This window comes from Ips typographus, linkage group LG2 (genome assembly GCF_016097725.1).
Source record: "Ips typographus isolate SLU linkage group LG2, UJ_Ityp_2.0, whole genome shotgun sequence".
NCBI classification, from domain to species: domain Eukaryota; kingdom Metazoa; phylum Arthropoda; class Insecta; order Coleoptera; family Curculionidae; genus Ips; species Ips typographus.
This window is the reverse complement of record NC_138423.1, coordinates 2,841,396-2,865,728: the sequence shown is the minus strand read 5'-3', so window position 1 is coordinate 2,865,728 and position 24,333 is coordinate 2,841,396. Positions and strand designations below refer to the sequence as shown.

Here is a 24,333-nt window from a genome sequence, read left to right as displayed (position 1 = left end):
ATATGTATGCTATCACATGATTATAGGTAAGCATCAGACAGTGCCGTCACGTGATATACAGTAAAAATAAAAAAAAAAAATGGCCGACATTACCATCTTGACGTTTGTTTTGTTTATTTCGCACTTTCGTTTTCAAAACAAGTTCACCCCATCCTAATAATAACTATTGTTTATAATTTTTATTTGTTAAGCTTTTAAGGAAGAAGTGCTTGTATAATTCGAAATGTGCACATAAAGTCCATTTTATAACATAAAACGTTTAGTTTAGATCACAATTTTATTTTCTTTGTTCTAAAGATGACTCCTGAAGAAGTGGTTTTTCCTCAAGGGTATCCAAATTACCAGAGCCTGAATAATCAAGCTTCACTTGATATGTGTAAGTATAATGATAATGTAATGGCTTACCTGTTATAATATTTTTATTATAATTAGTTTTATTATTGAGTTTTTTTTTTAATAATTACAGATCCTGATTCTGATAACAGCTTATTCAGCCATAAACATTATTTATTTGCATTTGTATTATTTACTCATGCATATATTCTGTGAAATTAAATTTATTTGTAAATGGGGGTTGAAATGCTGGGTGCAGAACAAGAGTGTTTACAAAAAATGCTGTAGATATTCTGACAGGTATTCTTCCTGCACCAAAATTTTCAGGACCTTATAGGTCAAAACCTGTCTCCCAAAAGGGGAACCAAAAGGTTAATAAATTTAACCTGCACCAAGAATAGCACATTTTTTGGGAAAACCCTTAATATTTATTTGTCCTTTTTACTTAGAGGAGTACATAACAATAAAAATTCATCTTATCTCTGATTTTATTGCAATTTTATTGCATTCTGTATCAGTTTCAGAGATATGTACCATTTTATGAGAAAATTGATATTTGCAGCTAGTCTAATTTTCAAATGGAACACTCCTTATTCTTATAACTTGTCTGATTTAGATTTCAAATTAAAGCTAAGTTTGTATTAGGTCCCTTTAAATTACATTGAGCCACCCTGTAACTGTCAAAATAACCCAGTTATTGAAGGTTAAATCAGTAGCTGTCAAAACTGTATTTATTGTCAAATGCATTTGCAACAACACTTGCTTATTTACAGATATAAACAAACTAACATTGAACACAAATTAATTGAACTGTAATTTTCGTTTATGGCCGCCTGTTTTGATAGATTTCTCTGTTTGGCCGCCAGAAGGCTCCAAAACTAAGTAAATGTTTTCTTTTAGGGATTTGTAGAAATAAAATCATTAAGGCCGATTTTCGCGCGAACTAAATTGAAAACCCTTTAGAAAAGATTCAGGCACAGAGGCAGTGTTTCAGGCAAATTTGACCCTTTCAAAAATTGTCCTTTGCAAAACCAGTTTTAAAGAAATTTCCATCCTCATAGAAGACTAGTAGGTCACATAACCGTGTTTTCCCCATTTTCCAGGGTCAAATTAGCCTTTAACCAGTCAAAATGTGTTTCTGGTGCACCCTGTCACTAAACCGTAAATAACACGCGTATTTGCAACACTTTGTATATACTTTTATATGTCGATGAACAGCCATTGAAATGAGCTTTCCATTGACGTATAAAAATCGATTGGTTAGTGGTACCGTTTGGCCGCTAGAGAGCGTCAACGTTGACTAATTTTTTTGGTCTATCCTTTCGTTCAATCTTTAATAACTCGTTTATTTGCACCTTTGTTAGTAGATTTTTATACGTCAATGGATAGCCAATGAAATGAGCTTTCTAAAAATGTTTTTTTATGACTTGTTTAGTGCATTATTTCGTTCAATCTTCAATAACTAGCTCTCTAGCGGCGAAACCGTAAAATTACAAAAGTTCTTCCTTGTTTTTCAAGGGATTTCATTGAAACTTTCAAACTTTATTTATGTTTAAATTTGAATGGTAGATATAGAAAAAATTATTTTATTCATTAACAGTTTTCAAAAAACTAATTTAATGCCTACTATAGTTCCCCGGCAATCCCCACAATTCTCTACTACTCACTTGCAAAGTAATGCCCACCTATAGTTTGTACACCATAATGCCCTAGTGGCTTACCCTTTGGCTTCTTCTTTCCCAAATTGCCTCTTTAATAAGAAAAGTCTGCTTGTATTTCAACTTTATTCTAAAAGCCATGTATGGCAAAATGTTTTAACCATAAATGGAGACATTTTTCTAATTATCTTAATTTTGTTAACATTTTTGTTATATATCTTTTAAGAAGCCAAACTTGTTTGAAATATTAAGATTTTTTAATATCAACAAATGCTTGGGTCTGATGTCTTTGTAAATTTATCACTGATTTACAAGTTAAGTACATATTAGTAAGTAGGCACTTGAAATAAAGGGTTTTTAGTATTTTTTACTTAGTTTAGTCTCTGTCCTACGTGGTATGTAACAAGTAAGCAATTTTTTGTTTTTTTTTTTGACAGCTCATTCACACAGTATCAATACGATCCCATCTGTTCGCGATTATATCATATCTGAAGATCTGTTAGCTGGACAAAGACTAGATGGCAGGATGTCCAATGTTAGAAGATTTTTTTGTTTGTTTGTCACATTTGATTTCCTGTTCATATCTCTCATGTGGCTCATTTGTGTTATGGTAAGTTTTTTTCTATTACATTTTATGTTTTATGAAAGTTTTTATTTTATCATCGCAATGATAATACTGCCAATTTATTTGAACTTTAATTGCATCCATATTACATAAAAAAAGTCGATATTATAAACTGAAGGCTACTTTGTTGCTTGATATTGAGATTAAGATGATTTCTAAATTCTGAATCTTATCTTATGTTTCCATCCTATCAGAATTTCTCTTATAAAAAAAGGGCCTTAAAATATCACAGATTTTTTGAAATTTTATTATGAGTGAGTTTTGAGACTTGTTTAATGGTTTGTTATTAGTTTACTGTATTTGTGTATAAAATGTTAGGTGTGTGTCCAAAAATTAAATCAAAATAAAGGCAAAAAGCAAATTCTTTTAAATGTACACACACAGTTTTAACGCATACTATAATAAGAGTAACTTTGTATAAAGGTGTGCATGCAAAAAATGAGTACTTTTTAAAATAATGATAAATTAATAGTTTCCTGAACGCCTTTGATTTGGTTGTGACATAATCAATTCAAATTAGTTTCTTATCAGTTCTTATAAGTTTAGTGTTATTATTTGATGTTTGGGACAGTGTTCTGAATGTTGTTCACCCTGTGAATGTGTGTGATAAGAATTTGAAAGTATTCAGGTAATATTCATTTTCCTACATGCAAATTAGATAAAATAGTTGTTTGTTTCCAGTTTCTTGAATTGACAACAGTTTTACCTACTTAAGAGATATTTCGGAAACTGGCACAACCAGAAAATATTTTTGACTATAGTTAGGTTAGGTTAGGGAAGGAATAGGAAATAAACCAGATTTTTTTCTTGTTTTGGTTTTCAGCTAGTTTTATTACTGCTTAATAAACTGATCAAAATATCGACACAGTAAGATTTTTGGCCATTTTCTACGGCCTGTACCTGCAAAATGCCGCAGCCGAATTTATTGAATAAAAACGATTTTAAAAGACCATTTTTTGTAGAATTCGAGCCAGAAATTCATTTTGACTTCCAGTGATTTCTTCACCTGTATTTATTTACAATAGATCTAATCAGGTCGCACTCAATCGTCACCATCCACACCTACCATTACCATTACCATTAGCTGAGATCATGGTAATGGTAATGGTAAACTATCTTTCTTATGTCATTTCAAGGATTTGGTTGATATTTTGGGACATGTTTGGGGATTTTTAAATTTTTGGTCTATAAACAGAATTATGGGTTGTTTTCGAAAAAGACGAGTAGGAATGTTCGAATATCTCCAACACAATGCTTTTATTAATCAATAGCTTATGTCCCTAAGTTTAATTTTTAATAAAATTTTCAATATGAACTTTTTTATTAAAATTATCCTCAGTATTTCTGCAGTACAAGGTAACATATAAAAACGTGTACATTTTCGGTAATTATCCTCCAATTCTATAAAAACGGTCTTTTAAAACTTTTTTTATTCATTAAATTTAGTTGAGGCATTTCGTAGATACAGTCCAAGTAAAAATTGCCAAAAATTATGCTTATCCCGGATCTTTTCCGGGAGCAGTTTATATAAAAATAGGTTTTTGTGCGTTGAATAAAGTCATTTAAATATTTTAATTTTTTTTTTCAGCTAGACGGACAAAACATAGTAAAAGCCCTAAACGATCAAATCTTACATTATGATGTACACAAGTCATTGTTTGACATTGTTCTCATCGCATTTAGTAGATTTGTGCTACTAATTTTATTTTATGCTATAGTGCAACTAAATCACTGGATCGTAATAGCAGTAAGTATGAAAACTAATAATTGTGGTTCAATGAAATAAAGTTCAGAAAATATTAAAATTATTTAATAGCAATATTCTGTTAAAAAATTTATAATTCTAATCTTCTAGCACTCGTTAAGCTCATTTGACATTGCAATAATTTATTTCAGTGTAAATTCTTATTACATCACACCATTTTTGTTCAAAATTGGATGACAATAAATTTTTGTTATTTCAGTCTTGTCACTGATAATCATTATTTTTTTGTAGATATCTACGACGCTGAGTTGTGCTTTGTTAATAACCAAGGTGTTTATGTTTGATGTGAGTATCACGTTTGTTTAAGTAAGTAGTTGGGATTAGAAAGTTTTGAATGTACGACAAAAATCAAAGGAAATAGGATTGTTAACAATGCAATCTTTAATTGTCACATTCAAAACATTTTAGTTACATTAAGTTTCGTCTAAAAGCAAATTGGAGAGAATACAAAATTGTATTTTGATGTGGTCATTTCAATTCGACAACAAAATTAATCACATTGTATGCAGGGTGTCCCATAAGTACGTGGCAAATCTAGGAAGCGTATAGAGGAAGTCAAAATAATACAGTTCATAAACTTTTTTATTCTAATGTTTCTACTAACAGGCGTCAATAGTAAGTCAACGTCAAAATGTGCATCAGCTCTAACTATACTTTGTATATCCTAATCAATATTTGGTTAAATGTAGATATAAGACCCAAATTCTGATTTAAAAACCGACCCACTAGGTTTTATAAAAAAATCAGGAATGAGATTATAGACCAAACATTTTTTTGAGGTAATTAGAAGTACGCAGAAATTTGACACTTATTTTCTCTTTTTTAAAAAAAACGTCAGTGAAAACCATACTTATTTTGGTACGCCATATATCTGTGACGTAGAAAGGGACATGTTTCCTATCTCTCTCCTGTTTATAGTGAGTTGAATTAGACGGAATTCTTGGACGTATGTCTAAATATCAATTTCGAGACGTCAAGAGTCGAGAAAGACGGAACTGAAATTTTAGGTTTATTTTAGAGTCATTTGTGTTTAGGAAGTTATCTTCTGCTGAAAAAAATGGCGTTTTAGCGTTGGTATTGTTCAATCATGTTCAAACAATGGTAAATGTTGTCCCAATAGGATATTTTTACGCGACGCTGTCCCAATAAGATATTTAAGTATGAGAAAGACCGATACCTGTGGAATGAGTGAAATTGAAATGTCTCTTACTACGTCACAGGGGACCGTGTTCGGCTCATTTTAACTGTTGTTTTATGCTTTTTACAATATTTCTAGGGATGTAATATTTAACCGTTAAACGTAATAGCTCGTTTTAAAGTATACATTTAAGAAAGTTTATATTTAAAACCTTAAATTCCACTATACTGCTCATGCAGATAAATACGAATATTGCTTCTTAGCTCTCTGGATGTTTTTACGCAAAAAAGTAGTTTCATCAGTCAGTTTTTTAAATAATCCGACGGAATTACCTACAACTACAATGAATTAAAAACAGTTTCACTGTTTTGTGTACATACAATAAAAAGCATACAAAATAGGGCTACATTTCTTTTTATAATCCAATGTTTAATCACTTAAGTAATGTTCTAATTCTAATAACATTTCTTCATCTTAACTTTTAGGAACATTTTCTTATTAACACAGTTAATCTATGTAGGTATAGATATTTTACATTTAGAGTTCGTGTATTGTGTTAAACTTTTAATTAACATTCTTCCCGTGCTGTAAAAATAACATTAAAAACTCCAATATGGCCAAAGTTAAAAAGGTTAAAATATTCTCTTTTTTTTTAAACTCCTGCAACTTTCTCTATTCTTTCTCTACTCTCATTTTTTTGGAGCATTTCAGTGCCACTTACCCAGAAAACGCATCTCAAAATTGGGAAAATACACGACTTTTTGCATTTTCTCATTCATATAACTACTAATTACTCGTATTCCGTAGCAAATTGAGCTTAAAATTTTTAATTAGCATATTTACGTGTTTGGTCCAATCAAGAAACTCGTCTAGGTTTATGGGAAAACCTAGGAATTTTATACTTGGTTCAATATTCTTCATTTAGGGCATTCACAATTTGTGGTTTCTGAGTTCTTGATAATTTTATATGAAATAAAATCATATATGTCTTATCCTTATTAAGCTTATTTTTTACAAACCACTTATCGATCTTATATTTTCTGGGTGACAATGTACGAAAATTACAAACAGAATAAGACTACTTTTTGAGGTTAACATTGAGGGCCGATATCTACCTTATAGTAACAACATTATGAAAAAAATAACACTGTTTTATTTTGACCTTTCCTATATGATCTCTAGAAATTGTCACTTACTTATGGGACACCCTTTATTTTAATCTGTAGTGGCCTAAATCGTCACAGCCCATTTTTGAAGTGCTCTTGGTGCTCGCTTCTTTCATATTGTCATGGGGTGAGGCCTGGTTTTTGGACTTCAGGGTCATTCCCCAGGAATCAAACGCCAGCAGGTATCTCATAAGTATGTATAGTTTTTTTTTGTTTGATTGCATTTTTTACTAAATCTACTGAATCATTCATTAATTTGATCAAGTGGTACAAAATTTCTCATCATTCAAATTATTTTTTTTCTTTGGTTTTGATCCTGCGCATCTGTGGTGATTGTAGAATAATTCCGCAACCATATATAGACTTAAACTGTTGAGCTTAATTATTCATTTCAACCAATCTCCTACACTTGTTCCTCTAAGAGGTTGTATAGTTCTTCTAGAGGCAGATTGGATGATTCAGTCGGGTTTCACAATGGCATATTAATCACTGTGACTTTTCCTAACTTTGCCAAGTGTGTCCAGTTTTATCCAGGTTTATATTCATATTTAACTGGCACTCCAGTACCACCGGCGTCCGGGTGATTTGTAAAATGCGGGCGCCTTTATCACGACAGTCATCCGTCTCCTCATGCTTCTGATGACATTTTCAATACTGTCTTGAGGCAGATTGTCAGGATTTTGAACTGCAGGAGTTATGGACCTTAATCGTCTACCTAATATGTCCCCGACATGTTCAATCGGATTAATGTCTGAAGAACATGCCGGCCACGCCGTTGTTCTTATTCCGACGACATTCACAAAGTCGGAGACACAACGAGCCTTGTGAGGGCGGGCATTGTCGAGCATTAGCAAAAAGTTTTCTCCGATATGAAGGGCGAATGGTACGACATGCTCTTGCAGAACATCTCGAATGTATCCATCTGCATTTAAAGCTCCATTAACCACCACCAACTCTGTTTGTGCTCCTAAGCATATTCCAGCACAGACCATAACTGAGCCTCCACCATAGGAGACAGTGGGAGTAAAATTAAATTGTTTATCTTGTTTTCCTCGGCGGCGATATAACCTTTCCCTGCCGTCGATGGAATTAATACAAAATCGACTCTCATCTGTGAACAAAACATTGGCCCACTGATCATTTTTACAATTTTTGTGTTCCCTAGCAAAGCCTAGTCTGACAAACGATGTCGTCGCTGGAGTAATGGAGCTTTCTTTGTTCTATAGGCCTTCAAACCAACTTTCTTAAGCCTTCTGCTAATCGTCCGAGCCGTACTTCTTCCAATTCGCGTCTTAGTTGCAGTACTGTTTTACGCCTATTCAATAATGTTTGCAAGACTATGAATCTGTCCTTCCTTGACCTCGTCTCCTCACATACTCTCCCGTTGGTCTCCAACGTCTTTCATTACGGTATATCGTAGATTTTGATTTTCCTAACATGTCAGCAACATCGCTGCAACGTAACAATTTGAATCAACGCGACAGCCTTTGCCACATCAGTAGAAGCCGTATCACCCGTGTTGGATTTTTAAGAATCAAAATGATTAATGTTCTTTCTTGACTTTTGCTTAACAATAACCAATGACGCCTAGCAAATTCGATTAGGAAACCATGGCAATGGATTGCCTCTAAAACAGGTGTGGAAAAATAAGATCAATAACCACATTTTCTTCGAAACCCTGTATTTTCTTTAATAATTGGGATATCAGAGGGAATAAACAAGGGAAATGTTCAGAAAATAACGGACTACAATTTGATGTTATAAACTGTTTTCAATTCTCAGTGGTTCTCTCCACAGGGTGTCTCAAAGAGCACAGAAAATTCTTTACTTCCTTTTCGTCCCTGTATATGACATAAAGACAAACCTTTTAAAAATCGTAATAAGACAGATGTATTCATAAAGAATCAAGCTACAATTCATAAAAAGGATGATCAAAATCGAGCGAAAGATTGAAGAGGGAGTTGATGTTAAACTAAGTGTAAATTTTGAGTGTTCCCCTAATTTTGCCGGTGTGTTTAGTTACTTTCTTTGTTCTTGCAAGTTATTTAAGATTATTAATAGGTACACAGGTATTGGCTCATAGTGGTTGCCCTTCTTTCGTCTTTGGGACCTCTCCACATATTTGAGTTCTCTTGCGCATTTCTGGCTCCGGTACTGTACAATATCTACACCAACAATCAATACGGCTGGAGGTAAGGCAGTTTATGCATGCGGACGATATACCGCTAGCAGCCCTAGGAAGTAATTTCCATGAGGTAAAGAGAAAACTAAAAAATGTCCTGAACGACATTGCCACCTACTATGAGCACAATTTCCTCCTACTCAATTAAGCAAAAACTCAAGTGTGCGCCTTCCACCTTCGCAACAGGGAGACAAGGAAGCAGTTGAATATAGTGAGGTGTAGCCAGCAGTTAGCCCAACTCCAAAATACCTCAGGGTAACATTAAATGGAGCTCTCACATATAAGCGCCACTGCCTTAACACCAGAAAAAAGGTATCAATAAGAAACAACCTGTTCCAGAAACTGACTGGTAGGTCATATGGAGCACAGCCAGCAGCATTGAGCATCTCAGTCCTTGCCTTAAGCCCCATCGTCAGGTTACTTTCTCGCTGGGATAGTACCGCCGGAGAACGGTAGCCGCAGAAGTGGAAAGGGAGTGACAAAAGACTAAGCCAAAGCACTTGCTCTGTATGCCAGACCCAGACTCCAATCCCGCCACAGCTTTTTGACCGGGACAGCACCTTTGCAAGTTTCTCAGGAAGCCAGAAGGCTTCAGAAATGGCGCGGTGAGGTTCAAGACCCATTCACCCAACAAAGAGAGGAGCTGGAACCGAGATATTTCTTTCCATACCCAATGTGGAGAACGCTCAATAGACTTCGCACAAGAGGTGCAGAAACACCCTTCAAAAATGGGGAATGCTGCTGGAGGACGAAAAACCTTCAGTGCTCCTGAGGAGAAATCCAGAACCCAGCAATGACAAGGCCATCAGAACTGCAAACTTTTAGAAGGACATAAACGGACCGCAAACTACATGAGGACTCGTTTAATTGTGGACATTTTCCTTGTACCAAAATTATAGCATTGAAAACCACCACAGTTACCCTTGATATACTTTTTTAATTACGCTTGGTGGTACTGAATTACAGTTGGAAATGATGTAAGCTTCCATTGCGGTTCTTAGAATGGTTCTCATTGCTCCTGTTATTCTCAGACACGTGAGCTTGGGAGGAGAATTGAGTTTCTGTCTGGTTGTTATCTGATCTCTTCTTTGTTATAGATCCATTTATCTATGATAAGAGTAGTTGTTGCCTTTTGTACTGCTATTGAAATATTGATTCCAGTTTAATTTGTAGTCCACGCCTTTTTATGTAATGAACTGGGGCTGCCTTTCTGGGATTTATTTTCAGTATCGGTTAGTCTATTTTTGCACCATACATGTTACCTGATTATGTTGATATGCATTGTACTATAATAAGTCGTCAGCATTTAATTATTTGTATTTAGTATTGCCTCTTTAAATTACTAGTATATCTCTACTAAAAAGTTGACGATTTCCAGCAAATGTGGAAAGCGAACGGGCACCTTTGATCCGAAGTTATGTACAGGGTCTTCCTTCAATCTATACCGAAAGTGTAGGGAACTTTTACTCTCCTATGGCCTCTCCTGAGGGGTCTATATTTGTGGCCGAGTCCGACCAATTGGAAATTCGTTCCGTTCCATTAACACCAGAACAGGTAATTATTAGTCTCTTTATTAAAAATTTAATTACATTTTGTTGGGATATTAATATTTGGATATTATTATTCAGTTTAATTGAACTGTTGACTATTATGGTAAACTGTTCACTGCATAAATATCAATCGGATATTTTTTATAGTTGATTACTAATACCGTTTAAGGACTAAATTTGTCACATTTGTTAAATTTACGATTTTAACACACACCTGCGTGCGCAAATTACGACAGCATCTAGCACACATTTTTAAACAGTAATTTTGCTTCTTTTACGACTTGCGAGTGCTCCTCACTCATCCAGACCAAAGTGCGCTTTACATGGCTGGATAATAATCAATTGGATATTTTATAGTTGTGTCAGTTGTTGACAGTTGTCAATACTTTGTAGCCCTAGAAAATCGGTAACATAGCATTCAATTTTGTAACAAAGAGCTTTACTAGCAAGTTGCCTGCTGTCTAGCCAGATTTCTCATATACCCTATAATGTGTGTGTAGTATAATTGTGTCATATTTGACAGTTGTCAATTTACGTCAATTGTTAAAATGACAATTTTAGTGGAATTATCTGATTGAAGTTCAATTTCAATGAATCGTGATGAAATAAGTAATTGACTGACAAAGATAAGATGTAAAAAAAAATCGTCAATTCCGTGTAAATTCTGTGGTAACATAAACTTTTAAATACAGTACAATCTGTTTTTCACATTGAATTACTTGGTTATTTGACATTTTTACTATAGACACTATAGGGTGATCAAAAGAGTATTTCAAGGGCTACAAATTGGTACTTTGAACTACCCTGTAATTTAAATAGTAATGAGTTAATGAGCCGTTAAACTGTCTGTCAAGTTCAGACTGTAATTTAGTCCACTCTTTATCTTTAAATAAGTCACTTAATCGGATTATTTTCTTTGATTAAGTAGGTACCAGATAAGTAGGTTTTTCTACTCGGGTGCGGTAAAGTGCATTTTCCGCACTGACTATATTACAATAAACTTGACTATCGCTCATAAGTTAAAATTAAGATTATTGTTTTCTTAATTTATAATACACTTTTCATCATCTTTACAGACAAAACTTTTATTTTTACAATTTTACTATACATTTTCGTTAAATTTAATGAAAATTGATACCCATAGGAAAGAATAAATTGAGTTTTATTCGTTTTTCAATAAGTTGGGTAATGTGTCCTATTTTTTATGTATAAAGTTTGTGTATCTTCTGTGTACTTAATTTCTGGCCATTTTTTCACAAATTAGAGAAAAGAAATTGATAAAATGCTTAAATAAATAGTCGTCTGAGAGACATTCTTTTATGAATTTTGACGGTTGTCAATGTCACTTTGTAGTTTTTTTTTCTGATTACTCATGGCTGTTCAGTCATGTTTCAGTCTTTGATAAATTTTTTTACATTTTACAAGCAAATTTGTTCCGGAAAGTTACCTGAGAAGTTGGCATTTTCATTTCGCTGTTTCCTAACAATAAGTACTCACTTTCATAGTGGAAGGACATTTTATTTCCACTACAAACTCGTCAGAAATAGCATCTGGAGAAGCTCTAAAAAGTGGGTAATTTGGAGACAGTAACAGTCCCGTTGTGTTAAACTGTATATTCATTTTTTCTTCTTTCCTCTCCAGTGTTTTTCTCCTTTTCATAGCTTCTGTCTCTTGGATTTGAAGTCCCCCAACAATACTTTCGATTAAAGAGCCTGCACTCGTTTTGCATCTAGCTACTTCATATAGCCTCATATGCCTCTGAGACCCCATCTCCCCCATATACAGTGTAGTGCAGTAATGTGACAAAGTCTTATATTGATGAATTTGTTGTTTTGCATAAAATGGCGACGTTGCCAACTTCTTTAACAAACTATTTAAATTAGGAACAAAACATAAATCTATGCAATCCGCAATAATTGCCATAATTACCTACAATAAAGTCTTTAAAATCAAAGTCTGTAAGTAAAAAAAACCTATAAAAACATACTTAGAATTTGATGCAGAATTCAAAAAATGGATGTTTCAATTTGAAAAAGTAAAACTCAATATTGATTCAAACTTCTTTTGGTTCACCTACCTATACATGAATTTACAATTAAGAAAATTGAAACCAAAAGTAAAAAATTACATTTTTACGCGCTATTTTAGAAAACCAGATCCTGAAATTTTTTAATTTATCGAAAACAATTTAAAACAAGTAAGTTGTTACCACACTTAACTAAAACGAGTTCTGTAATTCATATTTTTGGACAAAACTAATGCTACAACCAAAAAATGTTATGAACCTAAAATATTTGAATTTTATAGAAAATTCATACAAACTAAAAAAAATGCTCCACCGTGACAATGTTTGCACATTGCCGTGACCAGGATTCGAACCTGGGTTACTACGGCCACAACGTAGGGTCCTAACCACTAGACGATCACGGCTATTGGAGACTTGGTACCAGAGGAACAAAATCATTTTAAACTTACTGATTTCTTCTAAAGTAGAACCAAATTTCATGCTTCGATAAGTTTATTGGTTCTGCATTGGCTTCGTTTAATGACTGAGCAATTCGACACGTATAATAACTTATCTTAATTATTAATCAATTCGTTCTGTTTAACATCTCTTGAAGAATTGTCTGAAAGCAAACGGATCGAAAAAATGTTATTAACTGCCCTGTATGGATGTATGGAAATATTCTAGGTAGTTGACTGATCAATACCTGAAGAATCAAAGGAGTGTGGATCAATTAGGAATGACACCATTTTTTTGATGTTAAAAACAGTTGATTATTTAAGCAGTTGTAATTCGGGCTTTTAATTGCTTTTTTAATCTCTAAAGACTCCAAAAGGTCTAATCGTTTGTCCTTATTACATATGTGTAGGGGTTTAAAGTTGGTATCCATTGAAAACCGATGGTTGGATTCAAGATTGGCAAAATGTGATGCTGTATTTGAGACTCCCTTGTCCTTGTACTTATCGATAAGTTTGGTGTGATCTTTCAACCGAATTTCAAAGCTGCGGACAAACTGTCCTATGTAAATGGAAAAGCAGTCGACACAAATGAGACAATAAACTCCTGGTCTGTTCATTATAGGAACCTGATCTTTTGTTCTTCAGAGAAGCCAAGTTGTTATCTTTTCTGAATGAAATTGGTATGTTTAAATTACTAAACACTGATCGATATTACCATAGAAATGAAATGAACTGCAGACTGAGAGAACTGGTATATAATATCTTTTTCTTTATTGAAATCGCCTTTATCAAGAGTGATTGTGAAAAGACGTTGTAAAAGTGAATTGAAGGCTGCCATCTTATGTGAGTAAGGGTGGTTGCTTTGAAATGGTTACAGTAAATTTTGAACTGTAAATGTGTGGTATTATTTTTTTGTGTCAATGCAGCAGTTCTTGGTTCACAGTTGTGTGTATTTTAGATCTGATGATGACTTAGGCCGAATTGTTTTTTAGTTTATTAATTATTGGTTAGAATTTAGTCTCCTTATGTAACTGTTAGATAAGTGGTAGGACGAGAAGGCCTCATCCGACGACTTATCTAACAGTTTATTAATTATAACTGGCCGTAACTGAATACAAGTACAACTTCATTAGTTTACTATCCCCAAAACAGATTTGTAATCACTATAGATAATAGCAGTATATCACCTTAGGTTTTATGTAGACAAGGACTTTTCAAAAGTCTTCTTTCCAAGTATTTCCGAGTTTAGCATAATTTGGGCAGTCACTAAAAAACTTTGCACAGATATTACACTCACACAATAATATTTATTAAAGGCGTTTCTTCACAATTTGTATAGGGTTGTATCTGCTGCCATGTTTTTTTGACGTTTTTAGTATTTACGCAACAAGAAACAACACAAAACGCCGCAAAAACATAGTTCTTCTATTTCAAAAATCCGGAGAAAGAAAACTTGTAATTTTCCTTCTCTCTGTAAGTATCAATAATTTTCAGAAAAACCTTGCAGTGGCCCTGTTCGTTTTGATGCTTTATGGATCGTGCAGACTTAATTTGACGTCACGATGACGTAATTTAACAAAACCGTCATTTGACCACCTGCCAAATTACGTCATCGTGACGTCAAATTTGCCTGCAACGTTATCAGAAAGTTTTCGTTAATTTGATAGGCAGAGTTGAACTGAACATGGCGCAATCAGATTTTTTATTACGGTCAGTGTTGTACAGAGTGCCCAAGTTATAAAAATTCAAAATCGGTTAAATCGATTTTTTGAAATGGAACACCCTATATTTAAGGTTGCATCTTTTTCTCCTGTCAATTTTCTTTAACTTTCATTAAGATGCCTCTATGCCTATCTTTGCTAGTTTGGGGACTATTTTAATTTTTCTGAATTATTGCCTAAAAAATTTTTTTTGTATTGTGTTTTGTAATTATTATAAAAATTAAGTGAAAGTTATAGTACTTAAACATGTGTTATATGTTGTTGAGTTTAATTTTTTAATTTAATACAAGGACTAGCTAAAATATTTACCTATTTATTTATTAATGACACATTTATACTAATACTCTTTCCGACTAATCAATCTAAATAATTTTTTTTCAAAAAATATAGTAAATTAGTTTTATTTTTTTGAATGCAACCCTGTGCATTTAGTTCTCCTAAAGTGTTGAGATTTTAATTTTGGTCAATTATTGCTAAAAGGTACTCATTTCCTTTAGTTTTAGCTTATGTGTGAAATATTGCAAAATAAAACATGCTGGGTCTGTCTTATGATGAAAAAATTGTAATTTATTCAATAACAAAATACTGATGACAGCTAAATCAATAATAAATTTGATATTTAAATGCAGTCAGTAAGTTTTACAACACTCCAGAAAATAATTTAATTGATCTACTTATTACGCGTTTTTAGGTGATAATTCAGAAAAATTAAAATAGCCCCCAAACTAGCGTTAGTTGAAGAGAATTGACTGGAGATCCCTTAAATACAAGCAGATTCAAAAAATTTATTTAACCGATTTTGAAATTTCCTAACTTGGGCGCTCTGTACAAAACAACCTTGTATGACGCAATGTCTTCTAAGCCTATTTAAGCTTTTATTTACATCTTTGGCTACCTTTAGGTCGATTTTGATCACTTTAATACAAGTAATTATGCCGATGATTTATTGCCGATAACCAAGACTTATGTTTTGCCACTAATTTGATTATTTTGTTAAATAAGCTGGCAACGCCGCCATTTTATGCAAAACTGAAAACTGATTCAGATGCAGAATTTTACAAGAAATCCAAATATGCAAAAATTTACAGGGTGTTTTATTTAAAAAAACAAAAAACTTTACTTACGCAACACCCTGTATAGTGGAAGCATTTTTATGTTGTACAGGGTGCTGCATTTTCGATGGTTTTGCGGGGTACAGAGAAAACGGTAAAAAAAGTAGCATACATGTTCTGATCTCTTTTTCTGAGCTGAGATGACTGGCGAAAAGTAGGCGGCGCAAACTTCTTTTGTTTTAAAGATACGGGGGGTTTGCGAAAATTGGTAATTTTTGAACCTCTTCTGTATTTCAGTTGCTCTTAAAGTTATCAAAAAAGGAAGAACGGTTCCCGGTAGAAGTTTTCATGTAGAATCCAATGGCGTAGTCAGTTTTTTTCTATTCCGTTTAGTTTCTGACATATGACAGTAAGTTACATTTTTTTAAATGGAACATCCTATATATTTTTACGTCATTTAATTCTGTTGATTTTTACCTTTTCAACGGTGTATTACAACATATAAGTTTGTAGAGGTTAATACTGTTATTTTAAAAAAAGACCTTTGCTAAGCTAAAAAAAGGCCAATATCTAAAATACCAAACAAAATCGGAAATCATATAAACTAACACATCAGAAAATTAAATATTTTTAATAAATCTTATTAAAAATCTAAGTTACAAACAGTTCTACCGTCACTTTAATAAGAAAAGTGGCTATTTCTATTTTCTACTATTTTTAAGGTGGAAGTTGAAAAAACTGTTTATAAACGACATGTAACATGTTAATATGAAGATAGCCAAATTTTGTTTCGACTGTGGGTATTTTTATACATATTATTTAGCACTTTTTTGTTAAGGAAACACTTTTTTTCTAATTACCAAGATTAACGTTTACAAACTTATATGTTTTAATATACCGTTGAACAAGTAAAAATCAACAGAATTAAATGACCTAAAAATATATAGGGTGTGACCTAACTTACTGTCATATGTCAGAAACTAAACGTAATAGAAAAAAACTGACTACGCCATTGGATCTACGTCAAAACTTCTACCGGAAACCGTTTTTCCTTTTTTGATAACTTTAATAGCAAATGAAATACAGAGGAGGTTCCAAAATGGCCAATTTTCAAAAGCCCCCCGTATCTTTGAAACAAAAGAAGTTTGCGCAGCCCACTCTTCGCCAGTCATCTCAGCTCAGAAAAAGAGATCAGAACACGTATGCTACTTTTTTATATCTATTACCGTTTTCTCTGTACCCCGTAAAACCATCGAAAATGCAGCACCCTGTACACTAAATGATTCTGATCAAAAGCAACAACAATATGGAACTTATGGGGAAAATACCAAGTTTTTTCTTCATTAAATGGAATTTCTTATAAATTCATCTAACCTGGTTTATTTTACTTTCAGGAAACTCACTATAAGCATTTAGGTTCCAGGACCTTGCAGACTACCTGGGATTTATACAAAAAGACTGATTGGAAACTTGAAAAACAACGAGATTGCGATTGCGTGTTCTCAAGAAAAGATCCTAAAGCTGGTATGATTTTCCGTTTAGAGGTGAGTTTTTAGAGACATGTGTTTAAAACTTCAGCAAAAGTAATATACAACTTTGTATTAGTTTACACAATTTATTAGTAAAGCAATTCAATATGCAAAGTTTCATAAAAAAACTTTTAAACAATAATGTCTTAAAAGTTATGCTTAACTAACGCCCTCTAACACAAAATTGACAATGAGTAAGTAGTTATGTCTTCTGCACCTATTTGAACACTTAGTTATAGCTCTTGAACCGATTTTGGTTACAAGATGTTTTGACGCTAGTTTGACCGTTTTGTTAAATAAAGTGTCATGGCAATGTGCCATTAATTTAAAAAAATGAGGGAGTGATTTATTGGTTAAATCTGGTGATCAAGTACAACTTTCATATATAAATTTAAAAAAAATGGGACCTTATCACACTATTGCACTACCTTGTATGCTACCCTGCATTTACTGCTATTTTCACTTATTAATAATTACATACAAAACGGTTTTTTGTTAAAATGGTGGTGAAACGTTCTGAAAAAAAAAGAAGTTTTTAGACACTACATACGAGTATGTATTAAATTTTTAGTCGGAAATAAACGTTCCACCCAAATATTTGCTGGAAGAATTGTACTTTGGTGTGGGTGACTTGCCCAAATGGAATCGAACAGTCAAAGAGTCACACAAGGTACAAACTATAGACGAATACACTGATATCACATATCAAGTGAGCGAAGAGGGCGCTGGCGGTCTGGTCAGTAGTCGAGACTTTGTCAATCTGCGTCACTGGGCCCATATCGAAAACACCTACGTCATTGCGTGCGTCAAATGTGACCACCCTAAATTACCTCCTAGTAAATTCGTTAGGTGAGTGCATGCTTTCTGTAAGTATTATTTTATTATAGTGTGGTTCCCTGTGGTAATAGACAATTAATATTCAAAACTACTGGTTATAGTCTATTTAAAAACTAAGAGGAGCGATAGTAAATTAGATTGGCAATAGTGGTCAAATGTAATTGGTTGATTTGGCGGTATGATTTACACAGCAGAAATCATAAATAAACAGGAAACACCGGCTCGGGCACCATTTTAATTTTCAGGTTAATCACTGTCAATCTGTTTCTTTAGCATTCCAAATTTTCTTGTTGCATCAGAGTCGTTTAAAGTTGTTTTTGAGTCTGTATAAAGGCGTTTGGCAGTGTATTGATATCAAAAAAAAGTTAGTTTCAATACTACACCACTTGAATATCCATTCTGCATATAATGTTCAACTACGCCAAGACCCAATGTGAATAAGGGCTGATTGCACCGACATATTGTCACGAAGGAAATAAATCAAATTTATTTCACTTGAATGGAAACATTAAAAAATGTGGAATTTATATTACTTGAGCGGAAACATTAAAATTGTGGATTGCGGTCAGAGTGCAACTGCACTTATGTTGTAATTGCTGAGTTGCGAAATATGTGGAAAGTACCGAGGGTCGAAAGGTCGTCACGAGTTGTCGGCTAGAGGAGACCAGGTCTGGGAGTTTTGATTGGTGGAACCAGTGTCTGGAATGCTATAAAAAGGAAGTTGTACCCTAGAGAGGAGTTCAATTCATTCCACTCAGTCCAGTTTTCCTGTGAACCGCAAATATCTATTGGACATGTCCGTAACTCTCAAGTAAAGTTATTCGTGAACGCGTTCCAAGTGACAAGCCTCTCTCCAAGATTCTGTCTTCAATAGAGATGTAAGTATGTTTATTGTACTTTTATGTTGTGTATTGATTTACGCCTGGTTTATTATGATTTTATTGGGAGTTAGCAACGTTTTCGTTGGGTTAGGAAACCGGTTATTTTATTAGTTAGTAAGTTAGGAGTTGTTAAGTTAAGGTACTTATTTAATAGAACTTGATGGTAGAGTCAACTGTGTTTTGTTTTCATGCTGAAACGAGATTCCAGGCAAATAAGTTGAATTAAAATTCAACACGTCACGCTAGTCGTGAGATATGGTGGAGGCGCCTACGTTTCAGGGTGGAAAAAACATAATTTTTATCTTTTAAAAAATCGTTCTATTTAAAATCGGGGGTTCTTCATCAAAAGAAGAAGAAATTATTATTTTTCAAGCGGGTAATAGCGGAGGTATTTCTAATAAAGCGTCTCAAGAAAAGGATAATTCATGGTCAGCTAAGGAAATTTTAATTATCATTTTTTTGTGCATAGAGGTATTAATGCTGGTGTATTTTAGCATTAGGAAGATTATTAGTTTGATGAATAAGCAAATTCCCAAAGAAATTGCTAGGAATAATCAAATTGTTTAAGATAATCGTTTAAATTTTGTCTGAAAACTTGAAAAATCGAAATAATGAAAAAATACTGCCAAACATTTCGTATTAATTTTCCATGAGTGAACCAAGTGACAAATCACGAGTACGAACTCGCAGTAGAGCTCAAAGTGTATCAGACAAAGAAAAATTTGTTTTGCAACAAGCACTAGCCCAAGGAAAAAACCCCGAAAAAGGGTTGAAAGAGTTTAAACCCGTGCATCATAGCTCAACTGTCGGTTCTCCTGCTTCTGTACAGGCATCGATATCTGCAGGTGCCCCAGAAATTGACAAAACAGCTTCTATTGCCAGTTTAACAAGTAGTGAGGACGAGGAAAGCCCTTTCGAAAAAACTGTCGTAAGTGCTCAAATTGAAACCCCGCGAATTCAAACAACCAAAGCTTCGACTTCCCAAGTTCAGAAAACTAAAGATTCCAAAGCAGGGTCACGATCTCCAGAACAGTTTTTTAAGCCAAGAGCTTCATTGAGTAGGACTCCGCCTAATCCGCGAGAAACAGAAGAGCCTTGGCAAGAAAGTCCCTTAGAAGTACGACTAGCGTGACGTGTTGAATTTTAATTCAACTTATTTGCCTGGGATCTCGTTTCAGCGTGAAAATAAAACACAGTTGACTCTACCATCAAGTTCTATTAAATAAGTACCTTAACTTAACAACTCCTAACTTACTAACTAATAAAATAACCGGTTTCCTAACCCAACGAAAACGTTGCTAACTCCCAATAAAATCATAATAAACCAGGCGTAAATCAATACACAACATAAAAGTACAATAAACATACTTACATCTCTATTGAAGACAGAATCTTGGAGAGAGGCTTGTCACTTGGAACGCGTTCACGAATAACTTTACTTGAGAGTTACGGACATGTCTAATAGACATTTGCGGTTCGGTCACTAACGTGGTGCACAGCAAAACTGGACTGACTGGAATGAATTGAACTCCTCTCTAGGGTACAACTTCCTTTTTAAAGCATTCCAGACACTGGTTCCACCAATCAAAACTCCCAGACCTGGTCTCCTCTAGCCGACAACTCGTGACGACCTTTCGACCCTCGGTACTTGGAAACATTCCACATATTTCGCAACTCAGCAATTGCAACATAAGTGCAGTTGCACTCTGACCGCATTCCACAATTTTAAGGTTTCCGCTTAAGTAATATAAATTCCACATTTTTTAATGTTTCCATTCAAGTGAAATAAATTTAATTTGACTGTGACATTTTGCACATGATCTGTCATAGTCAATTTGCAATCCGCCATAATTCCCCACAAAATGCGAAGACCATTGCAATTAGACCATTTGTATCCTGAAGGGAAAAGCTTGTAAGGGGCGAAGGTCTAATAATGCCAGCCCAAATGTCAACCTCACCTGCTCGTGTGATGACTAACGTCATCCGGTGCACCCTCCAATATAACAGACGAGGCTCTGGCGACCCAATGATCGCCGGAATAAGCGATCCACTACAAGCATGTCAACGGCTACAGGCGGATGAACAAATGGTAGTAAGGGCACCCTTTCGTTCTGATGTTGAGAAATCGACCTCAAAGGCGGAGGAACTATAGAAGAATAGCCAAACAGCCACGGGATGACTACCATATTAAAGATCCTTAAGGATATCCCCGGGACATTGTCCTGTAACTCTTCTTTATCATGTCAGGAAATCTAAACAGTACGACCCTCAGTCCCGGGCAGATGTTCGATCATCAGAGGGTGCTAAGAATCCCCCGGCTTGACATGAGAAAGACTAAACTCGTTTGAGGCAGGTAAACTTGATAACGCCGTAAAAGAAATACTCAGATACCTTCAATGTATGCAAAGGAGTCCGCCAGGGCTGTATATTGTCACCAATACCTTTTAATATTGTTACGATTTTCCCGTGGGTTTTCACAAAGTCAGTTTAACTCAACAATTAATAAATTTATTTACACTTTAAAACACTCCGTACAATAATTAATTCAGCTACTAAAAACATTACTACAATTCCACAATTATTCTACTATTTAAACTTTACCGCGTTCCCAAATACACTACTACACTACTACGCCGTCGTCGACACCGCTTCTTTTATATTCGCAAACCACGTTCTAGAATGACCGCAAAACGCTTCGCGATTTGCCTCGAATATCAAAGATGCTTCCAGGTGGCGCTTCCTAACTGTGGCCTACTTTAACACGCGCCCGGCCAGATATTGCGGCACATCGGTTTCATCCCGAATCGAGTGCTCGTTAAGAAGTATCCAGCATAGTAGGCCCAAACCGTAACAATATATACGTGGAAAAGATCTTTCAAATGGCCCTGGAAGGAGAAAGTGGAGGAATTAAGATTAACGGATATCCAATAAACAATGTACGATATGCAGACGATACGGCAATTTTAGCACCAACTTTAGAGGATCTTCAAGAAATGATGGATAGTATAGAGGACATGGGCAAACGTTTTGGTCTTAAAATCAACGCTACCAAGACCAAACTCGATGAAGAAGTTACTAAGAACTAAGAACGAATTATGCAAAAACAGCATTTTTCAAACTTAAAAACCTCCTATTAACTCGCAGTCTCCCTCTAGCACTTAGACTACGGGTAATAAAGTACTACATATCTTACTATACGGCGCAGAAACGTGGTCTCTCAAAGTTAGAACCCTAAACCGCATTGAGGCGTTCGAAATGTGGATTCTCCAGAGACTCTTGCGCGTGCCATGGACAGCACATGCCACGAATGAAGAAATTCTAAGAACTGCAGGCTGTGAACGAGAACTACTTAACATCGTTAAAGAAAGGTACTCTACCTCGGCCATATCCTTAGAGGAGGCAAATACACTGGCAATATAACTTTATTTATCTAATCTAAACAATAACAGACTACCAATGTCACCCAAACCTGTAAATAAATAAATCTGGGGATTTTTTTTGGTAACTTTTGCTTGTGTATATCAGGCTTCTCCTAGTTTTTAAATAGGCTTTATGTAAAATGTCTTTTTGGAAGAATACACTAAGGAAAGCTTGATCAGTTACCATTCTACTATACACTATTAATTATATTACACATGAATTACAATCTTTTCAAAGTAGTTTTTCGATGTTGTGAACTGTTCGTGTTCGTTGATTATTATGTGTATTTTCTCTTGTTTGTCCTTTTTACAATTTTGTGATTGATTATTTTAGGGCTGAAAATGGTCCAGGTGGTTACGTCGTCGAATCAATACCTAATGAAGATAACAAATGCCGAATCATTTGGCTAATAAACCCGAATTTAAACGTTAAAATACCTAAATTCATTTTGGATAAGGAACTCGTCAAAATGATGTTAGTTTTTGCTTCAGATTTAAAACAGCACCTTGACGGTAAAGGAGGATCATTATGTGTCATTTAGGTAAGTTATCATAATTTTCAAATTTTTCTACCTAGAACTCCAAATACTCAATGTAATTTCAGAAAAAATGTGAAACAAAGAGTTGTGGTTGTTTGCATCAAAGATTCTATTGATGTATTTATCTTGTACACTGGACAGGACTAAGTACACGCAAGTATTACTTAAGAAGGCATTTAACGTCCTTGATATTTAAGGGTTAGTTTGTCTCAGGTGCCTGTTATTAAGTAATAAGGTTTGCAAATTTTTAAAACAAGGAATCCTAAATCTCTTTGAGTGACAACAAAAAAATGTCTTGACTTTACTAACTTTAATCTTCATGACAGTTTATTCGATCGAGTGCACAACTTTGATTCTGAATTTAGTTTATACTTTTATTTAAGTTTACTACCATTTAAACATTATAGGTTATAGACTATATTTTATATAAAGACTGTGATGATGCATAGAGATTGTGTTATAATTTTTATATGTAAGAATATACTTACTACCATCAAGACATTGGTTTTAGTTGATTCCAAAGCTCAAATTGTCTGAAGAATTGCAAGTCGGTATTATTACGACTATTGAATGCAAATGAGTACACGTCGAGAACTTGCTAATTCATTATTTGAGTTCTGTGACTTTTCAACTTTTCCTGTCCTATAATAGAAATTTTTGATTTTAACTTATTATTTAAGAGGGGTTTCTTCACATGTTTTTTAAACTTAATATCCTTTAAACAAAAATTAAATTTGGTCATTTTGAATGAGTTTTAAATTTTTTGATAACTTTGTTAGATTCCATAATTATTAGTTATTTTCTTTTACACAGAAAAATTGGTAACATTGAGTAATTTCAATTTAGTGTGAGAAATGACGCAATCCGAGGATATTATTATTTAAACAATTTGTCAAAATAATTTCCTTCATTGTCTTGTATTCTCGATTCATTGCTTCTTTCCATTGTTTATTTGTTCTTCTTTTACTGTCATTGGTTCATCAAAAGTACTCAATGATTGCTCTGAAACATATAATCAGGAAATTTATTCCTATTGATCCCTATTTGATTTTCTCAATGGTGTTTCAACTAAATCACCAAAATTCTGACTGTCATCCTCAGCATTCTCATCTTGGATTCGTTCTGCAGACTCTTCTTCATCCTCCTGTGTTTTCTGTTCTTCTGGTTCAACATCAGTATGTGAGTTCAATACGTAAACTTGTACTGGATCATTAGTGGTACTTTCTTCATATGAACCTGATTTCTTTGCACACAGGAAAACATTTACAAAGTACACTACATCAGGTAACTTTATTATGTCTCCAGGTTTGTTTAGATCAAATAACCTGTAGCCTTTAGTTTCAGTACAATATCCAATAAATATGTAGCCTTTGCTTTTGGAATCAAGCTTTTTCCTAAGCACAACTGGAACATGAGATTGAGCAAGACATCCAAACACTTTTAAGTGTTCCAATCTTGCTTTTTGTCCGGTCCAT

General features: G+C 34.1%; 2 protein-coding genes and 1 non-coding gene across 3 annotated transcripts in view; 1 reads left to right on the top strand and 2 right to left on the bottom strand.

The window, feature by feature from the left end:
- Positions 1-21,659, bottom strand: part of LOC145725573 (uncharacterized) — a 214,783-nt gene extending 193,124 nt beyond the window's left edge. The window contains exon 1 of the mRNA XM_081974369.1: positions 21,525-21,659. The gene's annotated coding sequence lies outside the window, so the exon portion shown is untranslated. The remainder of the gene's footprint in view (positions 1-21,524) is intronic.
- Positions 110-23,355, top strand: Start1 (Steroidogenic acute regulatory protein-like). Its single transcript, XM_081972912.1, has 10 exons — positions 110-376; positions 2,429-2,601; positions 4,205-4,363; positions 4,613-4,666; positions 6,746-6,878; positions 10,246-10,421; positions 17,048-17,197; positions 17,754-18,031; positions 22,654-22,861; positions 22,924-23,355. Exons 1-9 carry the CDS (start codon positions 298-300, stop codon positions 22,859-22,861), a joined length of 1,410 nt encoding a protein of 469 aa, XP_081829038.1. The 5' UTR covers positions 110-297; the 3' UTR covers positions 22,924-23,355.
- On the bottom strand, positions 12,776-12,847 carry TRNAH-GUG (transfer RNA histidin (anticodon GUG)). The gene has a single exon. It is a non-coding gene; the product is annotated as a tRNA-His (tRNA).
- Positions 23,356-24,333: the final 978 nt, after the last annotated feature.